At 53.5% G+C, this 25,990-nt stretch overlaps 1 protein-coding gene across 4 annotated transcripts in view; it reads right to left on the reverse strand.

The window, feature by feature from the left end:
- Window positions 1-1,385: 1,385 nt before the first annotated feature.
- The window catches only part of LOC140720761 (NACHT, LRR and PYD domains-containing protein 3-like), a 432,530-nt gene continuing 407,925 nt past the window's right edge, over window positions 1,386-25,990 (reverse strand). For all 4 annotated transcript variants that reach the window (XM_073035591.1, XM_073035590.1, XM_073035588.1 and 1 more), the window contains 5 exons: window positions 2,732-2,818; window positions 2,404-2,574; window positions 2,078-2,248; window positions 1,757-1,924; window positions 1,386-1,592 (listed from right to left, as the gene is read on the reverse strand). In XM_073035591.1, the coding sequence (XP_072891692.1) occupies window positions 1,496-1,592; window positions 1,757-1,924; window positions 2,078-2,248; window positions 2,404-2,574; window positions 2,732-2,818 (694 nt within the window). In that variant the 3' untranslated portion in view covers window positions 1,386-1,495. The remainder of the gene's footprint in view (window positions 1,593-1,756; window positions 1,925-2,077; window positions 2,249-2,403; window positions 2,575-2,731; window positions 2,819-25,990) is intronic.

Consider the following 25,990-nt stretch of genomic DNA (forward strand, 5'->3'; position numbering starts at 1 on the left):
GTCTGAACCCGGGAGTATGTGATGGGACGGTGTGGAGGGAGATTCACTCTGTTTCTGAGCCCGGGAGTATGTGATGGGCCGGGTTGGGGGAGATTCACTCTGTGTTTCACGCCGGTATTCCATCCTCCATCCGTCTCGTACTCGGGACCTCAGTGACTCACGTCTGATATTCGAGCCGATATTAACTGTCTGCGGGGTACAGGAGGGGGACGGTTTGCCAGGAAGGGGGTTAATTTGAGACGAGATCCTGGGGCACCCAGACTCTGCCAGTCCGACCTCCCTCAGCCTGGAGCTGAGACGCTACTGTGTCAGTGTGAGGAGCTCCGACCCACTGTTACAGTGCACAGGGTGCGGGGGGGCAGCGGAAACCTCAAACAAACTCAAGTCCGACACCAAGGCAGGAAGTTAAAGCGGTTTATTGAGTTCATCATGATAAATGCAAATTACAGTTTGTGAGCTGCTGACTTGCGGGAATAAATACACTGTTGTAGCGATGTACTACGTACAGAGTTAGAGACAACGACACGCAGTCGGTGAGTCTGTTCCAGACTAGTTTATTCAAACTTCGCGGCGCTGGCATTTAATCCGTGGCTATTTGTGAGCCGGTGCGCCTGCGCATTTAATCCCGAGCGCCCGCCCTCTCCGAGCGGAAATGACGTCAGAGGTGCTCACCGCGCTGGCTATTTGTGAGTCCATGCGCCTGCGCAGAAAGTGGGTCGCCTCAATGTTCCCGACTCACTCACAGTCACACAGAATTAACTGACCGGCGACAACGGGTGACCGGTAGATTAATCAGTCCCGTCTCTCACCGTCACTCTGCATCCAATCACACTTCAGGGCCGTGTCCGGGATCGCTGCGGATCCGAGGCCATTGCCGAGGGATTTGTCAATTTAACACCATTGTATCGGCCAGACTGCCGAATGCACCGTCCTCGGCAACGGGAGCAAAAGGATTCTCTCCCGGGACACCGGTGTCCCAGACTGATCCCCGCCCCCCCCCCGGACACCGGTGTCCCAGACTGAGCCCCGCCCCCCCGGGACACCGGTGTCCCAGACTGAGCCCCGGACCCCCCCCCCCCCCCGGGACACCGGTGTCCCAGACTGAGCCCCGGACCCCTCCCCGGGCTCCTCCTGTCCGGGTAATTCCCCGGGGGGGTCACGCGGGAGAGTCTCGTACACGCACATCCGGCGGAAGTGGCGCCGCCGGACAACGGGCGGAAATGCGTCACCGCGGGAGCGCTTCCGATATCACCGAGCTCGAGACCGGAGCCAGTTCCGTTAAAACTGTTGGGAATCAGCCCCGGCGCGCGGCCGTTAAAGGTAAGGGCGGGAGGTTAAAGGGGAGGGGGGAGATAAAGGGGAGGGGGAGTTAAAGGGGAGGGGGGAGTTAAAGGGGAGGGGGGAGTTAAAGGGGAGGGGGAGTTAAAGGGGAGGTGTGAGTTAAAGGGGAGGGCGGGGAATCGGCTCCATCCCGCGGGCGGGGATGTTCACACATTCAGATGTTCACAGGATCCACAAACAGTCCGGGTCTGACTTCCCGCAGAGATCTCAGTTCCTCCTTCCCGGTCTCAGTGAACCAATTCCCCCGCAGCCTGAAACAGATGGGAGAATGAAGATGGAATAAACAGATTACACAACAGTGTCAGTAACAGGGGACCGGGGTTAATGTTTCAACAACACTCACAGACAAATATCACCAGAAAACCCGCGGATCCGCTGATATTTTATCACATTGAACATTAACACAAACACTCACCAGATCCACTCCAGACTCGGGAGGGTCAGTATGAGGCGGCGGAGAGCGGGGACAGATCGGTCTGTCAGAGAGTTTAATCCCAGGTCCAGCTCCGTCAGTGATGGTTTTGTACTGAGAGCGGAGGCGAGATCCTCGGCCCCAGAATCTGTGAGACCGACACTCTCCAGCCTGTAGATGAGAGAGTGAGGGTGAAGGACACAGAGAGACAGGAGACGGTACAAATCCCCAGTGTTTATCAGTAACACAATTACTGATCACATTAATGTTCAGTGTCAGACACCCAGTGACTGTAAACACAATCTCCCACAGTCTGGTACTTACCACAGTTTCTGTATTTTACACTCCGGGTTCCTCAGAGCCGCAGACACCAGTTTCACTCCTGAATCTCCCAGTTCATTATTACTCAGGTCCAGCTCCGTCAGTGATGGTTTTGTACTGAGAGCAGAGGCGAGATCCTCGGCCCCAGAATCTGTGAGACCGACACCGACCAGCCTGGAGATGAGAGAGAGTGAGGGTGAAGGACACAGAGAGACAGGAGACGGTACAAATCCCCAGTGTTTATCAGTAACACTATTACTGATTACATTAATGTTCAGTGTCAGACACCCAGTAACTGTAAACACAATCTCCCACAGTCTGGTACTTACTCCAGTTTCTGTATTTTACACTCCGGGTTCCTCAGAGCCACAGACACCAGTTTCACTCCTGAATCTCCCAGTTTATTACAACTCAGGTCCAGCTCCGTCAGTGATGATTTTGTACTGAGAGCGGAGGCGAGATCCTCGGCCCCAGAATCTGTGAGACCGACATACCCCAGCCTGGAGATGAGAGAGAGAGTGAGGGTGAAGGACACAGAGAGACAGGAGACGGTACAAATCCCCAGTGTTTATCAGTAACACTATTACTGATCACATTAATGTTCAGTGTCAGACACCCAGTGACTGTAAACACAATCTGCCACAGTCCGGTACTTACCACAGTTTCTGTATTTTACACTCCGGGTTCCTCAGAGCCGACAACACCAGTTTCACTCCTGAATCTCCCAGGTCATTCTTCCCGAGTCTAAACACAAACAGACAAATTGATGAACAAAGTGATACAAACCGTGGGTCTGAAGGTAATTCTCTCAAGCGGATATTTCAGGAAACATTAAACCCTTCCGTAAATCACTGATCGGAGTTCCCATCACTGTCAATGTCCCTCACTGCCCAGCTCCAGGGTATTCACCCAATGTCAGTCATTTAGTCTGTTGCTGTGACCCTGTGAACTCCAAATATCCTGTCTCGTTCTCCGTTGGCTAGAAAAGTGTTACTGACCACAGAGTGTCAGAAGGGGCAGGGATGAAGGTGATATAGTCCCACAGTGAGGAAGCTTTGTGCATCGAGAAATGTCGATGGGAGATGGAGGAAGAGACCCCACCTGAGGGAACGGACGGAAAGACGCAAGAGGAAAGGGATGGGGGAAAGAGATCCCACAGGAGGAAGTGGGATGGGGAAAGAGAGATCCCGCAAGAGGAAATGGGATGGGGAAAAGGGATACCACAGTTATGGGGGGATGGGAAAGGAGAGATCCCACCGGGGGACGGGGAAGAGAGATCCCACAGGAGAAAGGGGGATGGGGATGAGAGATCCCACAGGAGGAAGGAGATGGGGAAGAGATCCCACAGGAGGAGGGTGATGGGGAAGAGAGATCACATAGAGGAAGGGGGATGGGGAAGAGAGATCCCACAGGAGGAAGAGGGATGCGGCAGAGAGATCCCTCAGGAGAAAGGGGGATGGGGAAGAAATTTCCAGCAGGAGGAAGTGGATGGGGAAGAGTGATCCCACAGTAGGAAGCAGAATCAGGAAGAGAGATCCAACAGGAGGTAGGGGGATGGGGAAGAGAGATCCCACAGAAGGATGGGGGTTGGAAACGAGAGATCCCACAGGAGGAAGGGGGATGGGGAAGAGAGATCCCACAGGAGGAAGGGGGATGGGGAAGAGAGATCCCACAGGAGGAAGGGGTATGCGGAAGAGAGATCCCACAGGAGGAAGGGGGATGGGATGGCATATCACACAGCAGGAAAGGGGATGGGGAAGAAACATCCGACAGGAGGAAGGGGGCTGGGGAAGAGAGATCCCACAGGAGGGAGGGGGATGAGGAAGAGAGATCCCACAGGAGGGAGGGGAATGAGAAAGAGAGTTCCCATAGGAGCAAGGCGGATGGGGAAGAGAGATCCAACAGGAGGACGGGGGATGGGGAAGAGAGATCCCATAGGAGGAAGAGGATGGGAAAGTGAGATCCCACAAGTGGAAGGGGGCTGGGGAAGAGAGATCCCACAAGAGGAAGGGGGCTGGGGAAGAGAGTTCCCACAAGAGGAAGGAGGCTGGGGAAGAGAGATCCCACAGGTGGAAGGGGGATTGGTAAGTGAGATCCCATAGGAGGAAGGCAATGGGGAAGAGAGATCCCACAGGAGGAAGGGGGTTGGGGAAGACAGATCCCACATGAGGAGGGGGAATGGGGAAGAGAGATCCCACAGGAGGGAGGGGGATGGGGAAAAAGAGATCCATCCGGAGGAAAGGGGGATAGGGATAAGAGATCCCACCGGATGAAGGACGATGGGGATGAGAGATCCCAGCGGAGGAAATGGGATGGGGAAGGGGGATCCCACGGGAGGAAGGGGGATGGGGAAGAGAGATGCCACAGGAGGAAGGGGGATGGGGAAGAGAGATCCCACAGGTGGAAAGGGGATGGGGAAGAGAGATCCCACAGTAGGAAGGCAGATGTGGAGGAGAGATCCCACAGGAGGAAGGCGGATGGGGAAGAGAGATCCTACAGGAGGAAGGGGGATGGGGTAGAGAGATCCCACAGGAGGAAGGGGGATGGGTAAAGGAGATCCCACACGAGGACGGGGGATGGGGAAGAGAGTTCCCACAGGTGGAAGGGGGATAGGAAAGAGAGATCCCACAGGAGGAAGGGGTATGGGAAGGAGAGATCCCACGGGAGGAAGGCGGATGGTGAAGGGAGATCCAACAGGAGGAAGAGGGATGGGGAAGAGAGATCCTATAGGAGGAAGGGGGATGGGTAAAGGAGATCCTACACGAGGAAGGGGATGGGGAAGAGAGATCCTATAGGAGGAAGGGGATGGGGTAGAGATATCCCACAGGGAGAAGGGGGATGGAGAATTTCAACATGCAGGTGAACTTGGAGAAACAGTTTGGTGCTGGACCTCAGGACAGGGAGTTTGTAGAGGGCCTATGGGATGCATTATTGGAACAGCTTGTACGAGAGCCGACCAGGGACAAGGCTGGATTTAGTCTTGTGTAATGAACAGGGTTTGATAAGCGATCTTGAAGTAAAGGAGCCATTAGGAGGTAGTGACCATAACATGATATGTTTTTATCTGCAGTTTGTGAAGGATAAGGGCAGCTCGGAGGTGTCAGTGTTGCAGATGAACAGGGGAAATTATGGAGCCATGAGGGAGGAGCTGTCCAAAGTTGACTGGACGGATAGCCTAGCAGAAAAGACAGTGGAACAGCAATGGCAGGTATTCTTGGGAATAAGGCACAAGGTGCAAAATCAGTTCATCCCCAGAGAAGGAAGGATTCAAAGGGGGGAAAGGGGCCACAGTGGTTGACAAAGGAAGTCAGAGATTGCATAGAATTAAAAAAAAGGAAGTATGACAGAGCTAAGGTGAGTGGGAGGACAGATGATTGGGAAGTTTTTAAGGAACAACAGAACTTAACTAAAAAGGCAATACGGGGAGAAAAAATGAGGTACGAACGCAAGCTAGCCAGGAATATAAAGGAAGATAGCAAATGCTTTTTACGTATGTGAAGAGAAAGAAGATAGTTAAGAACAATGTTGGGCCCTTGAAGAATGAATTGGGTGAAATTGTTATGTGAAACAGAGAAATGGCAGAAGAATTTAATGAGTACTTTAGATCTGTCTTCACTAGGGAAGACACAAGCAATCTCCCAGATGTATGGATGGGCCAAGGACATAGGGTAACAGAGGAAATGAAACAGATTGACATTAGGAAGGAAACGGTGATGAGTAGACTGATGGGACTGAAGGCTGACAAATCCCCAGGTCCAGATGGTCTGCATCCTAGGGTACTAAAGGAGGTGGCCCTGGAAATTGTGGATGCATTGGTAATCATTTTCTAATGTTCCTTAGATTCAGGATCAGTTCCTGAGGATTGGAGAATGGCTAATGTTATCCCATTTTTTAAGAAAGGAGGGAGGGAGAAAACAGAGAACTATCGACTTGTTAGCCTGACATCGGTGGTGGGGAAGATGCTAGAGTCCATTATTAAGAATGAAATGGTGGCATATCTAGGTAGCAGTGATAGGATTGGGCCGACCAGCATGGATTTACCAAGGGTAAATCATGCTTGACTAATCTGTTGGAGTTTTTCGAGGATGTAACCAGGAAGTTAGACGGGTGAGATCCAGTGGATGTAGTGTACCTCGATTTTCAGAAGGCATTTGATAAGGTCCCACATAGGAGATTGGTGGGTAAAATCAAAGCTCAGGGCATCAGGGGGAAGACACTGACATGGATAGAAAACTTTTTGGCAGATAGAAAGCAAAGGGTAACGGTGAATGGGTGTTTCTCGGAATGGCAGGTGGTGACTAGTGGGGTGCCACAGGGTTCGGTATTGGGACCACAGCTGTTTACGATTTACATCAGCGATTTAGATGAAGGCATTGAGAATAACATCAGCAAATTTGCTGATGATACTAAGCTGGGTGGCAGTGTGACATGTGATGAGGATGTTAGGAGAATTCAGGGTGACTTGGATAGGCTGGGTGAGTGGGCAGATACTTGGCAGATGACGTTTAATGTGAATAAGTGTGAGGTTATCCACTTTGGGAGTAAGAACAGGAAGGCAGATTATTATCTGAACGGTGTAGTGTTAGGTAAGGGAGAAATACAAAGAGATCTAGGAGTCCTTGTTCATCAGTCAATGAAATTGAATGAGCAAGTACAGCAGGCAGTGAAGAAGGCTAATGGAATGTTGGCCTTTATTACAAAGGGAATTGAGTACAAGAGCAAGGAAATCTTCTTGCATTTGTACAGATCCCTGGTGAGACCACACCTGGAGTATTGTGTACAGTTTTGGTCTCCAGGGTTAAGGAATGACATCCTGGCTGTAGAGGATGTGCAGCGTAGATTCACGAGGTTGATTCCTGGGATGTCTGGACTGTCTTACGCAGAGAGGTTAGAGAGACTGTGTAGAGATATCCCACACGAGGAAGGGGGATGGGTAAAGGTCATCCCACACGAGGAAGGGGGATGGGGAAGAGAGATCCTACAGGAGGAAGTGGGATGGGGAAGAGAGATCCCACAGGATGAAGGATGATGGGGAAGAGAGATCCTATAGGAGGAAGGGGGATGGGGAAAAATGATCGCTTGGGAGGAAGGGGGATGGGTAAAGGAGATCCCACACGAGCAAGGGGGATGGGGAAGAGAGATTCCACAGGAGGAAGGGGGATGGGTAAAGGAGATCCCACACGAGGAAGGGGGATGAGGAAGGGAGATTCCACAGGAGGAAGGGGATGGGTTATTGAGATCCCAGAGGAGGAAGGGGATGGGGAAAGTGATCCGACAGGAGGAAGGGGATGCAGAAGAGAGATACCACAGGAGGAAAGGGTTCGGGAAGTGAGATCCCCTAGGAGGAAGGGGGATGGGGAAGAGAGATCCCACAGGAGAAAGGGGAATCTGGAAGAGAGATCACACAGGAGGAAGGAGTTGGGAAGAGAGATCCCACAGGAGGAAGTGGTTGGGAAGAGAGATCCCACAGGAGGAAGTGGATAGGGAAGAGAGATCCCACAGGATGAAGAGGTTGGGAAGAGAGATCCCATAGGAGGAAGGGGTTGGGAAGAGAGATCCCACAGGAGGATGGGGGATGGGGAACGGAGATTCCACAGGAGGAAGGGGATGGGTTATTGAGATCCCAGTGGAGGAAGGGGATGGGGAAGAGAAATCCCTCAGGAAGAAGAGTGATGGGGATGAGAGATCCCACAAGAGGATGGGAATGGGGAAGAGAGATCCCACAGTAAGGGGGATGGGGAAAGTGATCCGACAGGAGGAAAGGGATCGGGAAGAGAGATCACACAGAAGGCAGGGGGATGGGGAAGAGAGATCCCACAGGAGGAAGGGGGATGGGGAATCCGACAGGAGGAAGGGGATGCAGAAGAGAGATACCACAGGAGGAAAGGGTTCGGGAAGTGAGATCCCCTAGGAGGAAGGGGGATGGGGAAGAGAGATCCCACAGGAGAAAGGGGAATCTGGAAGAGAGATCACACAGGAGGAAGGAGTTGGGAAGAGAGATCCCACAGGAGGAAGTGGATAGGGAAGAGAGATCCCACAGGATGAAGAGGTTGGGAAGAGAGATCCCATAGGAGGAAGGGGTTGGGAAGAGAGATCCCACAGTAGGAAGGGGTTGGGAAGAGAGACCCCACAGGAGAAAGGGGGATGGGGAAGAGAGATCCCACAGGAGGATGGGGGATGGGGAAGAGAGATTTCACAGGAGGAAGGGGGATGGGGAAGAGAGATCCCACACGAGGAAGGGGGATGGGGAAGAGAGATCCCACAGGAGGAAGGGGGATGGGTAAAGGAGATCCCACACGAGGAAGGGGGATGGGGAAGGGAGATTCCACAGGAGGAAGGGGATGGGTTATTGAGATCCCAGAGGAGGAAGGGCACGGGGAAGAGAAATCCCTCAGGAAGAAGAGTGATGGGGATGAGAGATCCCACAAGAGGATGGGAATGGGGAAGAGAGATCCCACAGTAAGGGGGATGGGGAAAGTGATCCGACAGGAGGAAAGGGATCGGGAAGAGAGATCACACAGAAGGCAGGGGGATGGGGAAGAGAGATCCCACAGGACGAAGGGGGATGGGGAAAGTGATCCGACAGGAGGAAGGGGATGCAGAAGAGAGATACCACAGGTGGAAAGGGTTCGGGAAGTGAGATCCCCTAGGAGGAAGGGGGATGGGGAAGAGAGATACCACAGGAGGAAGTGGATAGGGAAGAGAGATCCCAAAGGATGAAGTGGTTGGGAAGAGAGATCCCACAGGAGGAAGGGGGATCTGGAAGAGAGATCCCACAATAGGAAGGGGTTGGGAAGAGAGATCCCACAGTAGGAAGGGGTTGGGAAGAGAGACCCCACAGGAGAAAGGGGAATGGGGACGAGAGATCCCACAGGAGGATGGGGGATGGCGAAGGGAGATTCCACAGGAGGAAGGGGATGGGTTATTGAGATCCCAGAGGAGGAAGGGGGATGGGGAAGAGAGATCCCTCAGGAAGAAGAGTGATGGGGATGAGAGATCCCACAAGAGGATGGGAATGGGGAAGAGAGATCCCACAGTAAGGGGGATGGGGAAAGTGATCCGACAGGAGGAAAGGGATCGGGAAGAGAGATCACACAGAAGGCAGGGGGATGGGGAAGAGAGATCCCACAGGACGAAGGGGGATGGGGAAAGTGATCCGACAGGAGGAAGGGGATGCAGGAAGAGAGATACCACAGGTGGAAAGGGTTCGGGAAGTGAGATCCCCTAGGAGGAAGGGGGATGGGGAAGAGAGATCCCACAGGAGGAAGTGGATAGGGAAGAGAGATCCCAAAGGATGAAGTGGTTGGGAAGAGAGATCCCACAGGAGGAAGGGGGATCTGGAAGAGAGATCCCACAATAGGAAGGGGTTGGGAAGAGAGATCCCACAGTAGGAAGGGGTTGGGAAGAGAGACCCCACAGGAGAAAGGGGAATGGGGACGAGAGATCCCACAGGAGGATGGGGGATGGCGAAGGGAGATTCCACAGGAGGAAGGGGATGGGTTATTGAGATCCCAGAGGAGGAAGGGGGATGGGGAAGAGAGATCCCTCAGGAAGAAGAGTGATGGGGATGAGAGATCCCAGAAGAGGATGGGAATGGGGAAGAGAGATCCCACAGTAAGGGGGATGGGTAAAGGAGATCCTACACGAGGAAGGGGATGGGGAAGAGAGATCCCACAGGAGGAAGGGGGATGGGGAAGAGAGATCCAATAGGAGGAAGGGGGATGGGGGAAAATGATCGCTTGGGAGGAAGGGGATGGGTAAAGGAGATTCCACACGAGGAAGGGGATGGGGTAGAGATATCCCACAGGAGGAAGGGGGATGGGTAAAGGACATCCCACACGAGGAAGGGGGATGGGGAAGATAAATCCCACAGAAGGAAGTGGGCTGGGGAAGACAGATCCCACAGGAAGAAGTGGGATGGGGAACAGAGTTCCCACAGGTCGAAGGGGGATAGAAAAGAGAGATCCTACGGGAGAAAGGGAATCGGAAGGAGAGATCCCACAGGAGGAAGGCGGATGGGGAAGAGAGATCCTATAGGAGGAAGGGGGATGGGTAAAGGAGATCCTACACGAGGAAGGGGATGGGGAAGAGAGATCCTATAGGAGGAAGGGGGATGGGGAAGAGAGATCCCACTCGAGGAAGGGGGATAGGAAAGAGTGATCCTACGGGAGGAATGGGGATGGGAAGGAGAGATCACACAGGAGGAAGGTGGATGGGGAAGAGAAATCCCACAGAAGGAAGTGGGATGGGGAAGACAGATCCCACAGGAAGAAGTGGGCTGGGGAAGATTAATCCCACAGAAGGAAGTGGGATGGGGAAGACAGATCCCACAGGAGGAAGTGGGATGGGGAACAGAGTTCCCACAGGTCGAAGGGGGATAGAAAAGAGAGATCCTATGGGAGAAAGGGAATGGGAAGGAGAGATCCCACAGGAGGAAGGCGGATGGTGAAGGGAGATCCAACAGGAGGAAGGCGGATGGTGAAGGGAGATCCAACAGGAGGAAGAGGGATGGGGAAGAGAGATCCCACAGGAGGAAGGGGGATGGGGAAGAGAGATCCCACAGGAGGAAATGGGATGGGGAACAGAGTTCCCACAGGTCGAAGGGGGATGGAAAAGAGAGATCCCATAGGAGGAAGGGGGATGGGGAAGAGAGATCCCACAGAGGAAGGGGGATGGGGAAGAGAGATCCTACAGGAGGAAGGGGGATGGGGAAGAGAGATCCCACAGGAGGAAGGGGGATGGGGAAGAGAGATCCCACAGGAGAAAGGGGGATGGGGAAGAGAGATCCTACAGGAGGAAGGGGGATGGGGAAGAGAGATCCCACAGGAGGAAAGGGATGGGGAAGAGAGATCCCACAGGAGGAAGGGGGATGGGGAAGAGAGATCCCACAGGAGGAAGGCGGATGGTGAAGGGAGATCCAACAGGAGGAAGGTGGATGGGGAAGAGAAATCCCACAGAAGGAAGTGGGATGGGGAAGACAGATCCCACAGGAAGAAGTGGGCTGGGGAAGATTAATCCCACAGAAGGAAGTGGGATGGGGAAGACAGATCCCACAGGAGGAAGTGGGATGGGGAACAGAGTTCCCACAGGTCGAAGGGGGATAGAAAAGAGAGATCCTATGGGAGAAAGGGAATGGGAAGGAGAGATCCCACAGGAGGAAGGCGGATGGTGAAGGGAGATCCAACAGGAGGAAGGCGGATGGTGAAGGGAGATCCAACAGGAGGAAGAGGGATGGGGAAGAGATATCCCACAGGAGGAAGGGGGATTGGGAACAGAGATCCCACAGGAGGAAATGGGATGGGGAACAGAGTTCCCACAGGTCGAAGGGGGATGGAAAAGAGAGATCCCATAGGAGGAAGGGGGATGGGGAAGAGAGATCCCACAGAGGAAGGGGGATGGGGAAGAGAGATCCTACAGGAGGAAGGGGGATGGGGAAGAGAGATCCCACAGGAGGAAGGGGGATGGGGAAGAGAGATCCCACAGGAGAAAGGGGGATGGGGAAGAGAGATCCTACAGGAGGAAGGGGGATGGGGAAGAGAGATCCCACAGGAGGAAAGGGATGGGGAAGAGAGATCCCACAGGAGGAAGGGGGATGGGGAAGAGAGATCCCACAGGAGGAAGGCGGATGGTGAAGGGAGATCCAACAGGAGGAAGAGGGATGGGGAAGAGAGTTCCTATAGGAGGAAGGGGGATGGGTAAAGGAGATCCTACACGAGGAAGGGGATCGGGAAGAGAGATCCTATAGGAGGAAGGGGGATGGGGAAGAGAGATCCCACAGGAGGAAGGGGGATGGGGAAGAGAGATCCCACAGGAGGAAGGGGGATGGGGAAGAGAGATCCCACAGGAGGAAGGGGATGGGGAAGAGAGATCCCACAGGAGGAAGGGGGATGGGGAAGAGAGATCCTATAGGAGGAAGGGGGGTGGGGAAGAGAGATCCCACAGGAGGAAGGGGATGGGGAAGAGAGATCCCACAGGAGGAAGGGGATGGGGAAGAGAGATCCCACTCGAGGAAGGGGGATAGGAAAGAGTGATCCTACGGGAGGAATGGGGATGGGAAGGAGAGATCACACAGGAGGAAGGTGGATGGGGAAGAGAGATCCTATAGGAGGAAGGGGGATGGGTAAAGGAGATCCTACACCAGGAAGGGGATGGGGAAGAGAGATCCTATAGGAGGAAGGGGGATGGGTAAAGGAGATCCTACACCAGGAAGGGGATGGGGAAGAGAGATCCTATAGGAGGAAGGGGGATCGGGAAGTGAGTTCCCACAGGAGGAAGGGGGATGGGGAAGAGAGATCCCACAGGAGGAAGTGGGATGGCGAACAGAGTTCCCACAGGTCGAAGGGGGATGGAAAAGAGAGATTCTATAGGAGGAAGGGGGATGGGGAAAAATGATCGTTTGGGAGGAAGGGGGATGGGTAAAGGAGATTCCACACGAGGAAGGGGATGCAGTAGAGATATCCCACAGGACGAAGGGGGATGGGGGATTTCAACATGCAGGTGAACTGGGAGAAACAGTTTGGTGCTGGACCTCAGGATAGGGGGTTTGTAGAGTGCCTACGGGATGCATTCTTGGAACAGCTTGTATGAGAGCCGACCAGGTACAAGGCTGTTCTGGATTTAGTCTTGTGTAATGAACAGGATTTGATAAGCGATCTTGAAGTAAAGGAGCCATTAGGAGGTATTGACCATAACATGATATGTTTTTATCTACAGTTTGAGAAGGATAAGGGCAGCTCGGAGGTGTCAGTGTTGCAGATGAACAGGGGAAACTATGGAGCCATGAGGGAGGAGCTGGCCAAAGTTGACTGGACGGATAGCCTAGCAGAAAAGACAGTGGAACAGCAATGGCAGGTATTCTTGGGAATAAGGCACAAGGTGCAAAATCAGTTCATCCCCCAGAGAAGGAAGGATTCAAAGGGGGGAAAAGGGGCCACAGTGGTTGACAAAGGAAGTCAGAGATTGCATAGCATTAAAAAAAAGGAAGTATGACAGAGCTAAGGTGAGTGGGAGGACAGATGATTGGGAAGTTTTTAAGGAACAACAGAACTTAACTAAAAAGGCAATACGGGGAGAAAAAATGAGGTACGAACGCAAGCTAGCCAGGAATATAAAGGAAGATAGCAAATGCTTTTTACGTATGTGAAGAGAAAGAAGATAGTTAAGAACAATGTTGGGCCCTTGAAGAATGAATTGGGTGAAATAGTTATGGGAAACAGAGAAATGGCAGAAGAATTTAATGAGTACTTTAGATCTGTCTTCACTAGGGAAGACACAAGCAATCTCCCAGATGTATGGATGGGCCAAGGACATAGGGTAACAGAGGAAATGAAACAGATTGACATTAGGAAGGAAACGGTGATGAGTAGACTGATGGGACTGAAGGCTGACAAATCCCCAGGTCTAGATGGTCTGCATCCTAGGGTACTAAAGGAGGTGGCCCTGGAAATTGCGGATGCATAGGTAATCATTTTCTAATGTTCTTTAGATTCAGGATCAGTTCCTGAGGATTGGAGAATGGCTAATGTTATCCCATTTTTTAAGAAAGGAGGGAGGGAGAAAACAGAGAACTATCGACCTGTTAGCCTGACATCGGTGGTGGGGAAGATGCTAGAGTCCATTATTCAGGATGAAATAGTGGCATGTCCAGATAACAGTGATAGGATTGGGCCGAGCCAGCATGGGTAAATCATGCTTGACTAATCTGTTGGAGTTTTTCGAGGATGTAACCAGGAAGTTAGACGGGTGAGATCCAGTGGATGTAGTGTACCTAGATTTTCAGAAGGCATTTGATAAGGCCCCACTTAGGAGATTGGTGGGTAAAATCAAAGGTCAGGGCATCGGGGGGAAGACATTGACATGGATAGAAAACTGTTTGGCAGAGAGAAAGCAAAGGGTAGCGGTGAATGGGTGTTTCTCGGAATGGCAGGTGGTGACCAGTGGGGTGCCACAGGGCTCGGAATTGGGACCACAACTGTTTACAATTCACATAAACGATTTAGATGAAGGCATTGAGAATAACATCAGCAAATTTGCTGATGATACTAAGCTGGGTGGCAGTGTGACATGTGATGAGGATGTTAGGAGAATTCAGGGTGACTTGGATAGGCTGGGTGAGTGGGCAGATACTTGGCAGATGACGTTTAATGTGAATAAGTGTGAGGTTATCCACTTTGGGAGTAAGAACAGGAAGGCAGATTATTATCTGAACGGTGTAGAGTTAGGTAAGGGAGAAATACAGAGAGATCTAGGAGTCCTTGTTCATCAGTCACTGAAGGTGAATGAGCAAGTGCAGCAGGCAGTGAAGAAGGCTAATGGAATGTTGGCCTTTATTACAAAGGGAATTGAGTACAAGAGCAAGGAATTCCTCTTGCATTTGTACAGAGCCCTGGTGAGACCACACCTGGAGTATTGTGTACAGATTTGGTCTCCAGGGTTAAGGAATGACATCCTGGCTGTAGAGGAAGTGCAGCGTAGATTCACGAGGTTGACAGTAAGGGGGATGGGGAAAGTGATCCGACAGGAGGAAAGGGATCGGGAAGAGAGATCACACAGAAGGCAGGGGGATGGGGAAGAGAAATCCCACAGGAGGAAGGGGGATGGGGAAAGTGATCCGACAGGAGGAAGGGGATGGAGAAGAGAGATACCACAGGAGTAAAGGGTTCGGGAAGTGAGATCCCATAGGAGGAAGGTGGATGGGGAAGAGAGATCCCACAGGAGGAAGGGGGATCTGGAAGAGAGATCACACAGGAGGAAGGAGTTGGGAAGAGAGATCCCACAGGAGGAAGTGGTTGGGAAGAGAGATCCCACAGGAGGAAGTGTATACGGAAGAGAGATCCCACAGGATGAAGTGGTTGGGAAGAGAGATCCCACTGGAGGACAGGGTTGGGAAGAGAGATCCCACAGGAGGAAGGGGTTGGGAAGAGAGATCCCACAGGAGAAAGGGGGATGGGGAAGAGAGATCCCACAGGATGAAGGGGGATGGGGAAGAGAGATCCCACAGGAGAAAGGGGGATGGGGAAGAGAGATCCCACAGGAGGAAGGGGGATGGGGAAGAGAGATCCCACAGGAGGAAGGGGAAGGGGAAGAGAGATCCCACAGGAGGAAGAGGGATGGGGAAGAGAGATCCCAGAGGAGGAAGTGGATATAGTAGAGAAATCCCGCAGTAGGAAGCTGAATCAGGAAGGGAGATCGAAGGGGAGGAAGGAGATCGGGAAATAATTCTACATGGGGAAGCGGATGGGGAAGAGAGATCCCACAGGAAGAAAGGAATGGGGAAGAGATATCCCACAGGAGGAAGGAGATCGCGAAAAGAGATGTCTCAGGGGGAAGGTGAATGGGGAAGAGAGATCCCACAGGAGGAAGCTGGATGTTGATAAGTGATCCCGCAGTAGGAAATGGGATGGGGAAAAGAGATACTACAGTTATGGGGGGATTGGGAAGAGAGTTCCCACAGGTGGAAGGGGGATAGGAAAGAGAGATCCTGCAGGAGGAAAGGTCACGGGGAAGAGAGATCCCACAGGAGGAAGAGGATGGGGAAGAGAGATCCCACTCGAGGAAGGGGGATAGGAAAGAGTGATCCTACGGGAGGAATGGGGATGGGAAGGAGAGATCCCATCGGAGGAAGGCGGATGGGGAAGAGAAATCCCACAGAAGGAAGTGGGATGGGGAAGACAGATCCCACAGGAGGAAGTGGGATGGGGAACAGAGTTCCCACAGGTTGAAGGGGGATAGAAAAGAGAGATCCTATGGGAGAAAGGGGAATGGGAAGGAGAGATCCCACAGGAGGAAGGCGGATGGTGAAGGGAGATCCAACAGGAGGAAGAGGGATGGGGAAGAGAGATCCTATAGGAGGAAGGGGGATGGGTAAAGGAGAACCTACACGAGGAAGGGGATGGGGAAGAGAGATCCCACAGGAGGAAGGGGGATGGGGAAGAGTGATCCTATAGGAGGAAGGGGGATGGGGAAAAATGATCGCTTGGGAGGAAGCGGGATGGGTAAAGGAGATTCCACACGAGGAAGGGGATAGGGTAGAGATATCCCACAGGAGGAAGGGGGATGGGTAAAGGAGATCCCACACGAGGAAGGGGGATGGGGAAGAGAGTTCCCAAAGGAGGAAGGGGGATGGGGAAGAGAGATACCATAGGAGGAAGGGGGATGGGGAAGAGAGATCCCACAGGAGGAAGGGGGATGGGGAAGAGAGATCCCACAGGAGGAAGTGGGATGGGGAACAGAGTTCCCACAGGTCTAAGGGGAATGGGGAAGAGAGATCCTACAGGACGAAGGGGGATGGGGAAGAGAGATTCCACACGAGGAAGGGGATAGGGTAGAGATATCCCACAGGAGGAAGGGGGATGGGTAAAGGAGATCCCACACGAGGAAGAGGATAGGGTAGAGATATCCCACAGGAGGAAGGGGGATGGGTAAAGGAGATCCCACACGAGGAAGGGGGATGGGGAAGGGAGATTCCACAGGAGGAAGGGGATGGGTTATTGAGATCCCAGAGGAGGAAGGGGATGGGGAAGAGAGATCCCTCAGGAAGAAGAGTGATGGGGATGAGAGATCCCACAAGAGGATGGGAATGGGGAAGAGAGATCCCACAGTAAGGGTGATGGGGAAAGTGATCCGACAGGAGGAAAGGGATCGGGAAGAGAGATCACACAGAAGGCAGGGGGATGGGGAAGAGAGATCCCACAGGAGGGAGGGGGATGGGGAAGCGAGATCCCACAGGAGGAAGTGGGATGGGGAACAGAGTTCCCACAGGTCGAAGGGGGATGGGGAAGAGAGATCCTACAGGAGGAAGGGGGATGGGGAAGAGAGATCCCACAGGAGGAAGGGGATGGGGAAGAGAGATCCCACAGGAGGAAGGGGGATGGGTTAGAGAGATCCTATAGGAGGAAGGGGGATGGGGAAAAATGATCGCTTGGGAGGAAGGGGGATGGGTAAAGGAGATTCCACATGAGGAAGGGGATAGGGAAGAGATATCCCACAGGAGGAAGGGGGATGGGTAAAAGAGATCCCACACGAGGAAGGGGGATGGGGAAGAGAGAATCCACAGGAGGAAGGGGATGGGGAAGAGAGATCCCTCAGGAAGAAGAGTGATGGGGATGAGAGATCCCACAAGAGGATGGGAATGGGGAAGACAGATCCCACAGTAAGGGGGATGGGGAAAGTGATCCGACAGGAGGAAAGGGATCGGGAAGAGATCACACAGAAGGCAGGGGGATGGGGAAGAGAGATCCCACAGGAGGAATGGGGATGGGGAAAGTGATCCGACAGGAGGAAGGGGATGGAGAAGAGAGATACCACAGGAGTAAAGGGTTCGGGAAGTGAGATCCCATAGGAGGAAGGTGGATGGGGAAGAGAGATCCCACAGGAGGAAGGGGGATCTGGAAGATAGATCACACAGGAGGAAGGAGTTGGGAAGAGAGATCACACAGGAGGAAGGAGTTGGGAAGAGAGATCCCACAGGAGGAAGTGGTTGGGAAGAGAAATCCCACAGGAGGAAGTGGTTGGGAATAGAGATCCCACAGGAGGAAGTGGATACGGAAGAGAGATCCCACAGGATGAAGTGGTTGGGAAGAGAGATCCCACTGGAGGACAGGGTTGGGAAGAGAGATCCCACAGGAGGAAGGGGTTGGGAAGAGAGATCCCACAGGAGAAAGGGGGATGGGGAAGAGAGATCCCACAGGATGAAGGGGGATGGGGAAGAGAGATCCCACAGGAGAAAGGGGGATGGGGAAGAGAGATCCCACAGGAGGAAGGGGGATGGGGAAGAGAGATCCCACAGGAGGCAGGGGAAGGGGAAGAGAGATCCCACAGGAGGAAGAGGGATGGGGAAGAGAGATCCCAGAGGAGGAAGTGGATATAGTAGAGAAATCCCGCAGTAGGAAGCTGAATCAGGAAGGGAGATCGAAGGGGAGGAAGGAGATCGGGAAATAATTCTACATGGGGAAGAGAGATCCCACAGGAAGAAAGGAATGGGGAAGAGATATCCCACAGGAGGAAGGAGATCGCGAAAAGAGATCCCTCAGGAGGAAGGTGAATGGGGAAGAGAGATCCCACAGGAGGAAGCTGGATGTTGATAAGTGATCCCGCAGTAGGAAATGGGATGGGGAAAAGAGATACTACAGTTATGGGGGGATTGGGAAGAGAGTTCCCACAGGTGGAAGGGGGATAGGAAAGAGAGATCCTGCAGGAGGAAAGGTCACGGGGAAGAGAGATCCGACAGGAGGAAAGGGATCGGGAAGAGATCACACAGAAGGCAGGGGGATGGGGAAGAGAGATCCCACAGGAGGAATGGGGATGGGGAAAGTGATCCGACAGGAGGAAGGGGATGGAGAAGAGAGATACCACAGGTGTAAAGGGTTCGGGAAGTGAGATCCCATAGGAGGAAGGTGGATGGGGAAGAGAGATCCCACAGGAGGAAGTGGTTGGGAAGAGAGATCCCACAGGAGGAAGTGGATACGGAAGAGAGATCCCACAGGATGAAGTGGTTGGGAAGAGAGATCCCACTGGAGGAAGGGGTTGGGAAGAGAGATCCCACAGGAGGAAGGGGTTGGGAAGAGAGATCCCACAGGAGAAAGGGGGATGGGGAAGAGAGATCCCACAGGATGAAGGGGGATGGGGAAGAGAGATCCCACAGGAGAAAGGGGGATGGGGAAGAGAGATCCCTCAGGAGGAAGGGGGATGGGGAAGAGAGATCCCACAGGAGGAAGAGGGATGGGGAAGAGAGATCCCAGAGGAGGAAGTGGATATAGTAGAGAAATCCCGCAGTAGGAAGCTGAATCAGGAAGGGAGATCGAAGGGGAGGAAGGAGATCGGGAAATAATTCTACATGGGGAAGCGGATGGGGAAGAGAGATCCCACAGGAAGAAAGGAATGGGGAAGAGATATCCCACAGGAGGAAGGAGATCGCGAAAAGAGATCCCTCAGGAGGAAGGTGAATGGGGAAGAGAGATCCCACAGGAGGAAGCTGGATGTTGATAAGTGATCCCGCAGTAGGAAATGGGATGGGGAAAAGAGATACTACAGTTATGGGGGGATTGGGAAGAGAGTTCCCACAGGTGGAAGGGGGATAGGAAAGAGAGATCCTGCAGGAGGAAAGGTCACGGGGAAGAGAGATCCTACAGGAGGAAGGGGATAGGGAACAGAGTTCCCACAGGTTGAAGGGGGATAGAAAAGAGAGATCCTATGGGAGAAAGGGGAATGGGAAGGAGAGATCCCACAGGAGGAAGGCGGATGGGGAAGAGAAATCCCACAGAAGGAAGTGGGATGGGGAAGACAGATCCCACAGGAGGAAGTGGGATGGGGAACAGAGTTCCCACAGGTTGAAGGGGGATAGAAAAGAGAGATCCTATGGGAGAAAGGGGAATGGGAAGGAGAGATCCCACAGGAGGAAGGAGGATGGTGAAGGGAGATCCAACAGGAGGAAGAGGGATGGGGAAGAGAGATCCTATAGGAGGAAGGGGGATGGCTAAAGGAGATCCTACACGAGGAAGGGGATGGGGAAGAGAGATCCCACAGGAGGAAGGGGGATGGGGAAGAGAGATCCCACAGGAGGAAGGGGGATGGGGAAGAGAGATCCCACAGGAGGAAGGGGGATGGGGAAGAGAGATCCAATAGGAGGAAGGGGATGGGGAAAAATGATCGCTTGGGAGGAAGGGGGATGGGTAAAGGAGATTCCACACGAGGAAGGGGATAGGGTAGAGATATCCCACAGGAGGAAGGGGATGGGTTAAGGAGATCCCACACGAGGAAGGGGATGGGGAAGAGAGTTCCCAAAGGTGGAAGGGGGATGGGGAAGAGAGATCCCACAGGAGGAAGGGGGATGGGGAAGAGAGATCCTATAGGAGGAAGGGGGATGGGGAAGAGAGATCCCACAGGAGGAATGGGGATGGGGAAAGTGATCCGACAGGAGGAAGGGGATGGAGAAGAGAGATACCACAGGAGTAAAGGGTTCGGGAAGTGAGATCCCATAGGAGGAAGGTGGATGGGGAAGAGAGATCCCACAGGAGGAAGGGGGATGGGGAAGAGAGATCCTATAGGAGGAAGGGGGATGGGGAAAAATGATCGCTTGGGAGGAAGGGGGATGGGTAAAGGAGATTCCACACGAGGAAGGGGATAGGGTAGAGATATCCCACAGGAGGAAGCGGGATGAGTAAAGGAGATCCCTCACGAGGAAGGGTGATGGGGAAGGGAGATTCCACAGGAGGAAGGGGATGGGTTATCGAGATCCCAGAGGAGGAAGGGGATGGGTTATCGAGATCCCAGAGGAGGAAGGGGATGGCGAAGAGAGATCCCTCAGGAAGAAGAGTGATGGGGATGAGATATCCCACAAGAGGATGGGAATGGGGAAGAGCGATCCCACAGTAAGGGGGATGGGGAAAGTGATCCGACAGGAGGAATGGGATCGGGAAGAGAGATCACACAGAAGGCAGGGGGATGGGGAAGAGAAATCCCACGGGAGGAATGGGGATGGGGACAAGAGATCCGACAGGAGGAAGGGGGATGGAGAAGAGAGATACCACAGAAGGAAGGGGATGGGAAGAGAGATCCCACAGGAGGAAGGAGTTGGGAAGAGAGATCCCACAGGAGGAAGGAGTTGGGAAGAGAGATCCCACAGGAGGAATGGGGATGGGGAAAGTGATTCTATAGGAGGAAGAGGGATGGGGAAGAGAGATCCCACAGGAGGAAGGGGATGGGGAAGAGAGATCCTATAGGGGGAAGGGGGATGGGGAAAAATGATCGCTTGGGAGGATGGGGGATGGGTAAAGGAGATTCCACATGAGGAAGGGAATGGGGAAGAGAGATCCCACAGGAGGATGGGTGATGGGGAAGAGAGATCCCACAGGAGGAAGGGGATGGGGAAGAGAGACCCACAGGAGGATGGGGGATGGGGAAGGGAGATTCCACAGGAGGAAGGGGATGGGTTATCGAGATCCCAGAGGTGGAAGGGGATGGGGAAGAGAGATCCCTCAGGAAGAAGAGTGATGGGGATGAGAGATCCCACAAGAGGATGGGAATGGGGAAGAGAGATCCCACAGTAAGGGGGATGGGGAAAGTGATCCGACAGGAGGAAAGGGATCGGGAAGAGAGATCACACAGGAGGAATGGGGATGGGGACAAGAGATCCGACAGGAGGAAGGGGATGGAGAAGAGAGATACCACAGGAGGAAAGGGATCGGGAAGTGAGATTCCATAGGAAGAAGAGGGATGGGGAAGAGAGATCCCACAGGAGGAAGTGGGATGGGGAAGAGAGATCCCGCAGGAGGAAGGGAATGGGGAAGAGTAATCCAACAGCAGGAACGGGGGTGTGGAAGAGAAATCTGACAAGAGGAAGAGTAATGGCTAAGAGAAATCCAAAAGGAACAAGGGGGAAGGGGAAGAGCAATCGCACAGGAGGAAGGGGGCTGGGGAAGAGTGATCCCACAGGTTGAAGGGGGATGGGGAAGACTGATCCCACAGGATGAAGGGGGATGGGGAAGGGTGATCGCACAGGATGAAGGGGGATGGGGTAGAGTGATCCCACTGGATGAAGGGGGATGGGGAAGAGTGATCCCACAGGATGAAGGGGGATGGGGAAGGGTGATCCCACAGGATGAAGGGGGATGGGGAAGAGTGATCCCACAGGATGAAGGGGGATGGGTAAAGGAGATCCCACACGAGGAATAGGATAGGGTAGAGATATCCCACAGGAGGAAGGGGGATGGGTAAAGGAGATCCCACACGAGGAAGGGGGATGGGGAAGGGAGATTCCACAGGAGGAAGGGGATGGGTTATTGAGATCCCAGAGGAGGAAGGGGATGGGGAAGAGAGATCCCTCAGGAAGAAGAGTGATGGGGATGAGAGATCCCACAAGAGGATGGGAATGGGGAAGAGAGATCCCACAGTAAGGGTGATGGGGAAAGTGATCCGACAGGAGGAAAGGGATCGGGAAGAGAGATCACACAGAAGGCAGGGGGATGGGGAAGAGAGATCCCACAGGAGGAAGGGGGATGGGGAAGCGAGATCCCACAGGAGGAAGTGGGATGGGGAACAGAGTTCCCACAGGTCGAAGGGGGATGGGGAAGAGAGATCCTACAGGAGGAAGGGGGATGGGGAAGAGAGATCCCACAGGAGGAAGGGGATGGGGAAGACAGATCCCACAGGAGGAAGGGGGATGGGTTAGAGAGATCCTATAGGAGGAAGGGGGATGGGGAAAAATGATCGCTTGGGAGGAAGGGGGATGGGTAAAGGAGATCCCACATGAGGAAGGGGATAGGGTAGAGATATCCCACACGAGGAAGGGGGATGGGGAAGAGAGATTCCACAGGAGGAAGGGGATGGGTTATCGAGATCCCAGAGGAGGAAGGGGATGGGGAAGAGAGATCCCTCAGGAAGAAGAGTGATGGGGATGAGAGATCCCACAAGAGGATGGGAATGGGGAAGACAGATCCCACAGTAAGGGGGATGGGGAAAGTGATCCGACAGGAGGAAAGGGATCGGGAAGAGATCACACAGAAGGCAGGGGGATCTGGAAGAGAGATCACACAGGAGGAAGGAGTTGGGAAGAGAGATCACACAGGAGGAAGGAGTTGGGAAGAGAGATCCCACAGGAGGAAGTGGTTGGGAAGAGAAATCCCACAGGAGGAAGTGGTTGGGAAGAGAGATCCCACAGGAGGAAGTGGATACGGAAGAGAGATCCCACAGGATGAAGTGGTTGGGAAGAGAGATCCCACAGGAGGAAGGGGTTGGGAAGAGAGATCCCACAGGAGAAAGGGGGATGGGGAAGAGAGATCCCACAGGATGAAGGGGGATAGGGTAGAGATATCCCACACGAGGAAGGGGGATGGGGAAGAGAGATTCCACAGGAGGAAGGGGGATGGGGAAGAGAGATCCCACAGGAGGAAGCTGGATGTTGATAAGTGATCCCGCAGTGGGAAATGGGATGGGGAAAAGAGATACTACAGTTATGGGGGGATTGGGAAGAGAGTTCCCACAGGTGGAAGGGGGATAGGAAAGAGAGATCCTGCAGGAGGAAAGGTCACGGGGAAGAGAGATCCGACAGGAGGAAAGGGATTGGGAAGAGATCACACAGAAGGCAGGGGGATGGGGAAGAGAGATCCCACAGGAGGATTGGGGATGGGGAAAGTGATCCGACAGGAGGAAGGGGATGGAGAAGAGAGATACCACAGGAGTAAAGGGTTCGGGAAGTGAGATCCCATAGGAGGAAGGTGGATGGGGAAGAGAGATCCCACAGGAGGAAGTGGTTGGGAAGAGAGATCCCACAGGAGGAAGTGGATACGGAAGAGAGATCCCACAGGATGAAGTGGTTGGGAAGAGAGATCCCACTGGAGGAAGGGGTTGGGAAGAGAGATCCCACAGGAGGAAGGGGTTGGGAAGAGAGATCCCACAGGAGAAAGGGGGATGGGGAAGAGAGATCCCACAGGATGAAGGGGGATGGGGAAGAGAGATCCCACAGGAGAAAGGGGGATGGGGAAGAGAGATCCCACAGGAGGAAGGGGGATGGGGAAGAGAGATCCCACAGGAGGAAGGGGATGGGGAAGAGAGATCCCACAGGAGGAAGAGGGATGGGGAAGAGAGATCCCAGAGGAGGAAGTGGATATAGTAGAGAAATCCCGCAGTAGGAAGCTGAATCAGGAAGGGAGATCGAAGGGGAGGAAGGAGATCGGGAAATAATTATACATGGGGAAGCGGATGGGGAAGAGAGATCCCACAGGAAGAAAGGAATGGGGAAGAGATATCCCACAGGAGGAAGGAGATCGCGAAAAGAGATCCCTCAGGAGGAAGGTGAATGGGGAAGAGAGATCCCACAGGAGGAAGCTGGATGTTGATAAGTGATCCCGCAGTAGGAAATGGGATGGGGAAAAGAGATACTACAGTTATGGGGGGATTAGGAAGAGAGTTCGCACAGGTGGAAGGGGGATAGGAAAGAGAGATCCTGCAGGAGGAAAGGTCACGGGGAAGAGAGATCCCACAGGAGGAAGGGGATGGGGAAGAGAGATCCCACTCGAGGAAGGGGGATAGGAAAGAGTGATCCTACGGGAGGAATGGGGATGGGAAGGAGAGATCCCACCGGAGGAAGGCGGATGGGGAAGAGAAAGCCCACAGAAGGAAGTGGGATGGGGAAGAGAGATCCCACAGGAGGAAGTGGGATGGGGAACAGAGTTCCCACAGGTTGAAGGGGGATAGAAAAGAGAGATCCTATGGGAGAAAGGGGAATGGGAAGGAGAGATCCCACAGGAGGAAGGCGGATGGTGAAGGGAGATCCAACAGGAGGAAGAGGGATGGGGAAGAGAGATCCTATAGGAGGAAGGGGGATGGGGAAGAGAGATCCAATAGGAGGAAGGGGGATGGGGAAAAATGATCGCTTGGGAGGAAGGGGGATGGGTAAAGGAGATTCCACACGAGGAAGGGGATAGGGTAGAGATATCCCACAGGAGGAAGGGGATGGGTTAAGGAGATCCCACACGAGGAAGGGGATGGGGTAGAGAGTTCCCAAAGGTGGAAGGGGGATGGGGAAGAGAGATACCACAGGAGGAAGGGGGATGGGGAAGAGAGATCCCACAGGAGGAAGTGGGATGGGGAACAGAGTTCCCACAAGTCGAAGGGGGATGGGGAAGTGAGATCCTACAGGACGAAGGGGAATGGGGAAGAGAGATCCCACAGCAGGAAGGGGATGGGGTAGAGAGATCCCACAGGAGGAAGGGGGATGGGGAAGAGAGATCCCACAGGAGGAAGGGGGATGGGGAAGAGAGATCCTATAGGAGGAAGGGGGATGGGGAAAATGATCGCTTGGGAGGAAGGGGGATGGGTAAAGGAGATTCCACACGAGGAAGGGGATAGGGTAGAGATATCCCACAGGAGGAAGCGGGATGTGTAAAGGAGATCCCACACGAGGAAGGGTGATGGGGAAGGGAGATTCCACAGGAGGAAGGGGGATGGGGAAGAGAGATCCTATAGGAGGAAGGGGGATGGGGAAAAATGATCGCTTGGGAGGAAGGGGGATGGGTAAAGGAGATTCCACACGAGGAAGGGGATAGGGTAGAGATATCCCACAGGAGGAAGCGGGATGGGTAAAGGAGATCCCACACGAGGAAGGGTGATGGGGAAGGGAGATTCCACAGGAGGAAGGGGATGGGTTATCGAGATCCCAGAGGAGGAAGGGGATGGGGAAGAGAGATCCCTCAGGAAGAAGAGTGATGGGGATGAGAGATCCCACAAGAGGGTGGGAATGGGGAAGAGAGAACCCACAGTAAGGGGGATGGGGAAAGTGATCCGACAGGAGGAAGGGGGATGTGGAAAGTGATCCGACAGGAGGAAGTGGGTTGGGGAAAGTGATCCGACAGGAGGAAGGGGGATGGTGAAGGGAGATCCCACAGGAGGAAGGCGGATGGTGAAGGGAGATCCCACAGGAGGAAGGGGGATGGAGAAGAGAGATCCTATAGGGGGAAGGGGGATGGGGAAAAATGATCGCTTGGGAGGAAGGGGGATGGGTAAAGGAGATTCCACATGAGGAAGGGGATAGGGTAGAGATATCCCGCAGGAGGAAGTGGGATGGGGAAGTGAGATCCTACAGGACGAAGGGGAATGGGGAAGAGAGATCCCACAGGAGGAAGGGGGATGGGGAAGAGAGATCCCACAGGAGGAAGGGGGATGGGGAAGAGAGATCCTATAGGAGGAAGGGGGATGGGGAAGAGAGATCCCACAGGAGGAATGGGGATGGGGAAAGTGATCCGACAGGAGGAAGGGGATGGGGAAAAATGATCGCTTGGGAGGAAGGGGGATGGGTAAAGGAGATTCCACACGAGGAAGGGGATAGGGTAGAGATATCCCACAGGAGGAAGCGGGATGGGTAAAGGAGATCCCTCACGAGGAAGGGTGATGGGGAAGGGAGATTCCACAGGAGGAAGGGGA

Source organism: Hemitrygon akajei, unplaced genomic scaffold (assembly GCF_048418815.1).
Source record: "Hemitrygon akajei unplaced genomic scaffold, sHemAka1.3 Scf000046, whole genome shotgun sequence".
NCBI classification, from domain to species: domain Eukaryota; kingdom Metazoa; phylum Chordata; class Chondrichthyes; order Myliobatiformes; family Dasyatidae; genus Hemitrygon; species Hemitrygon akajei.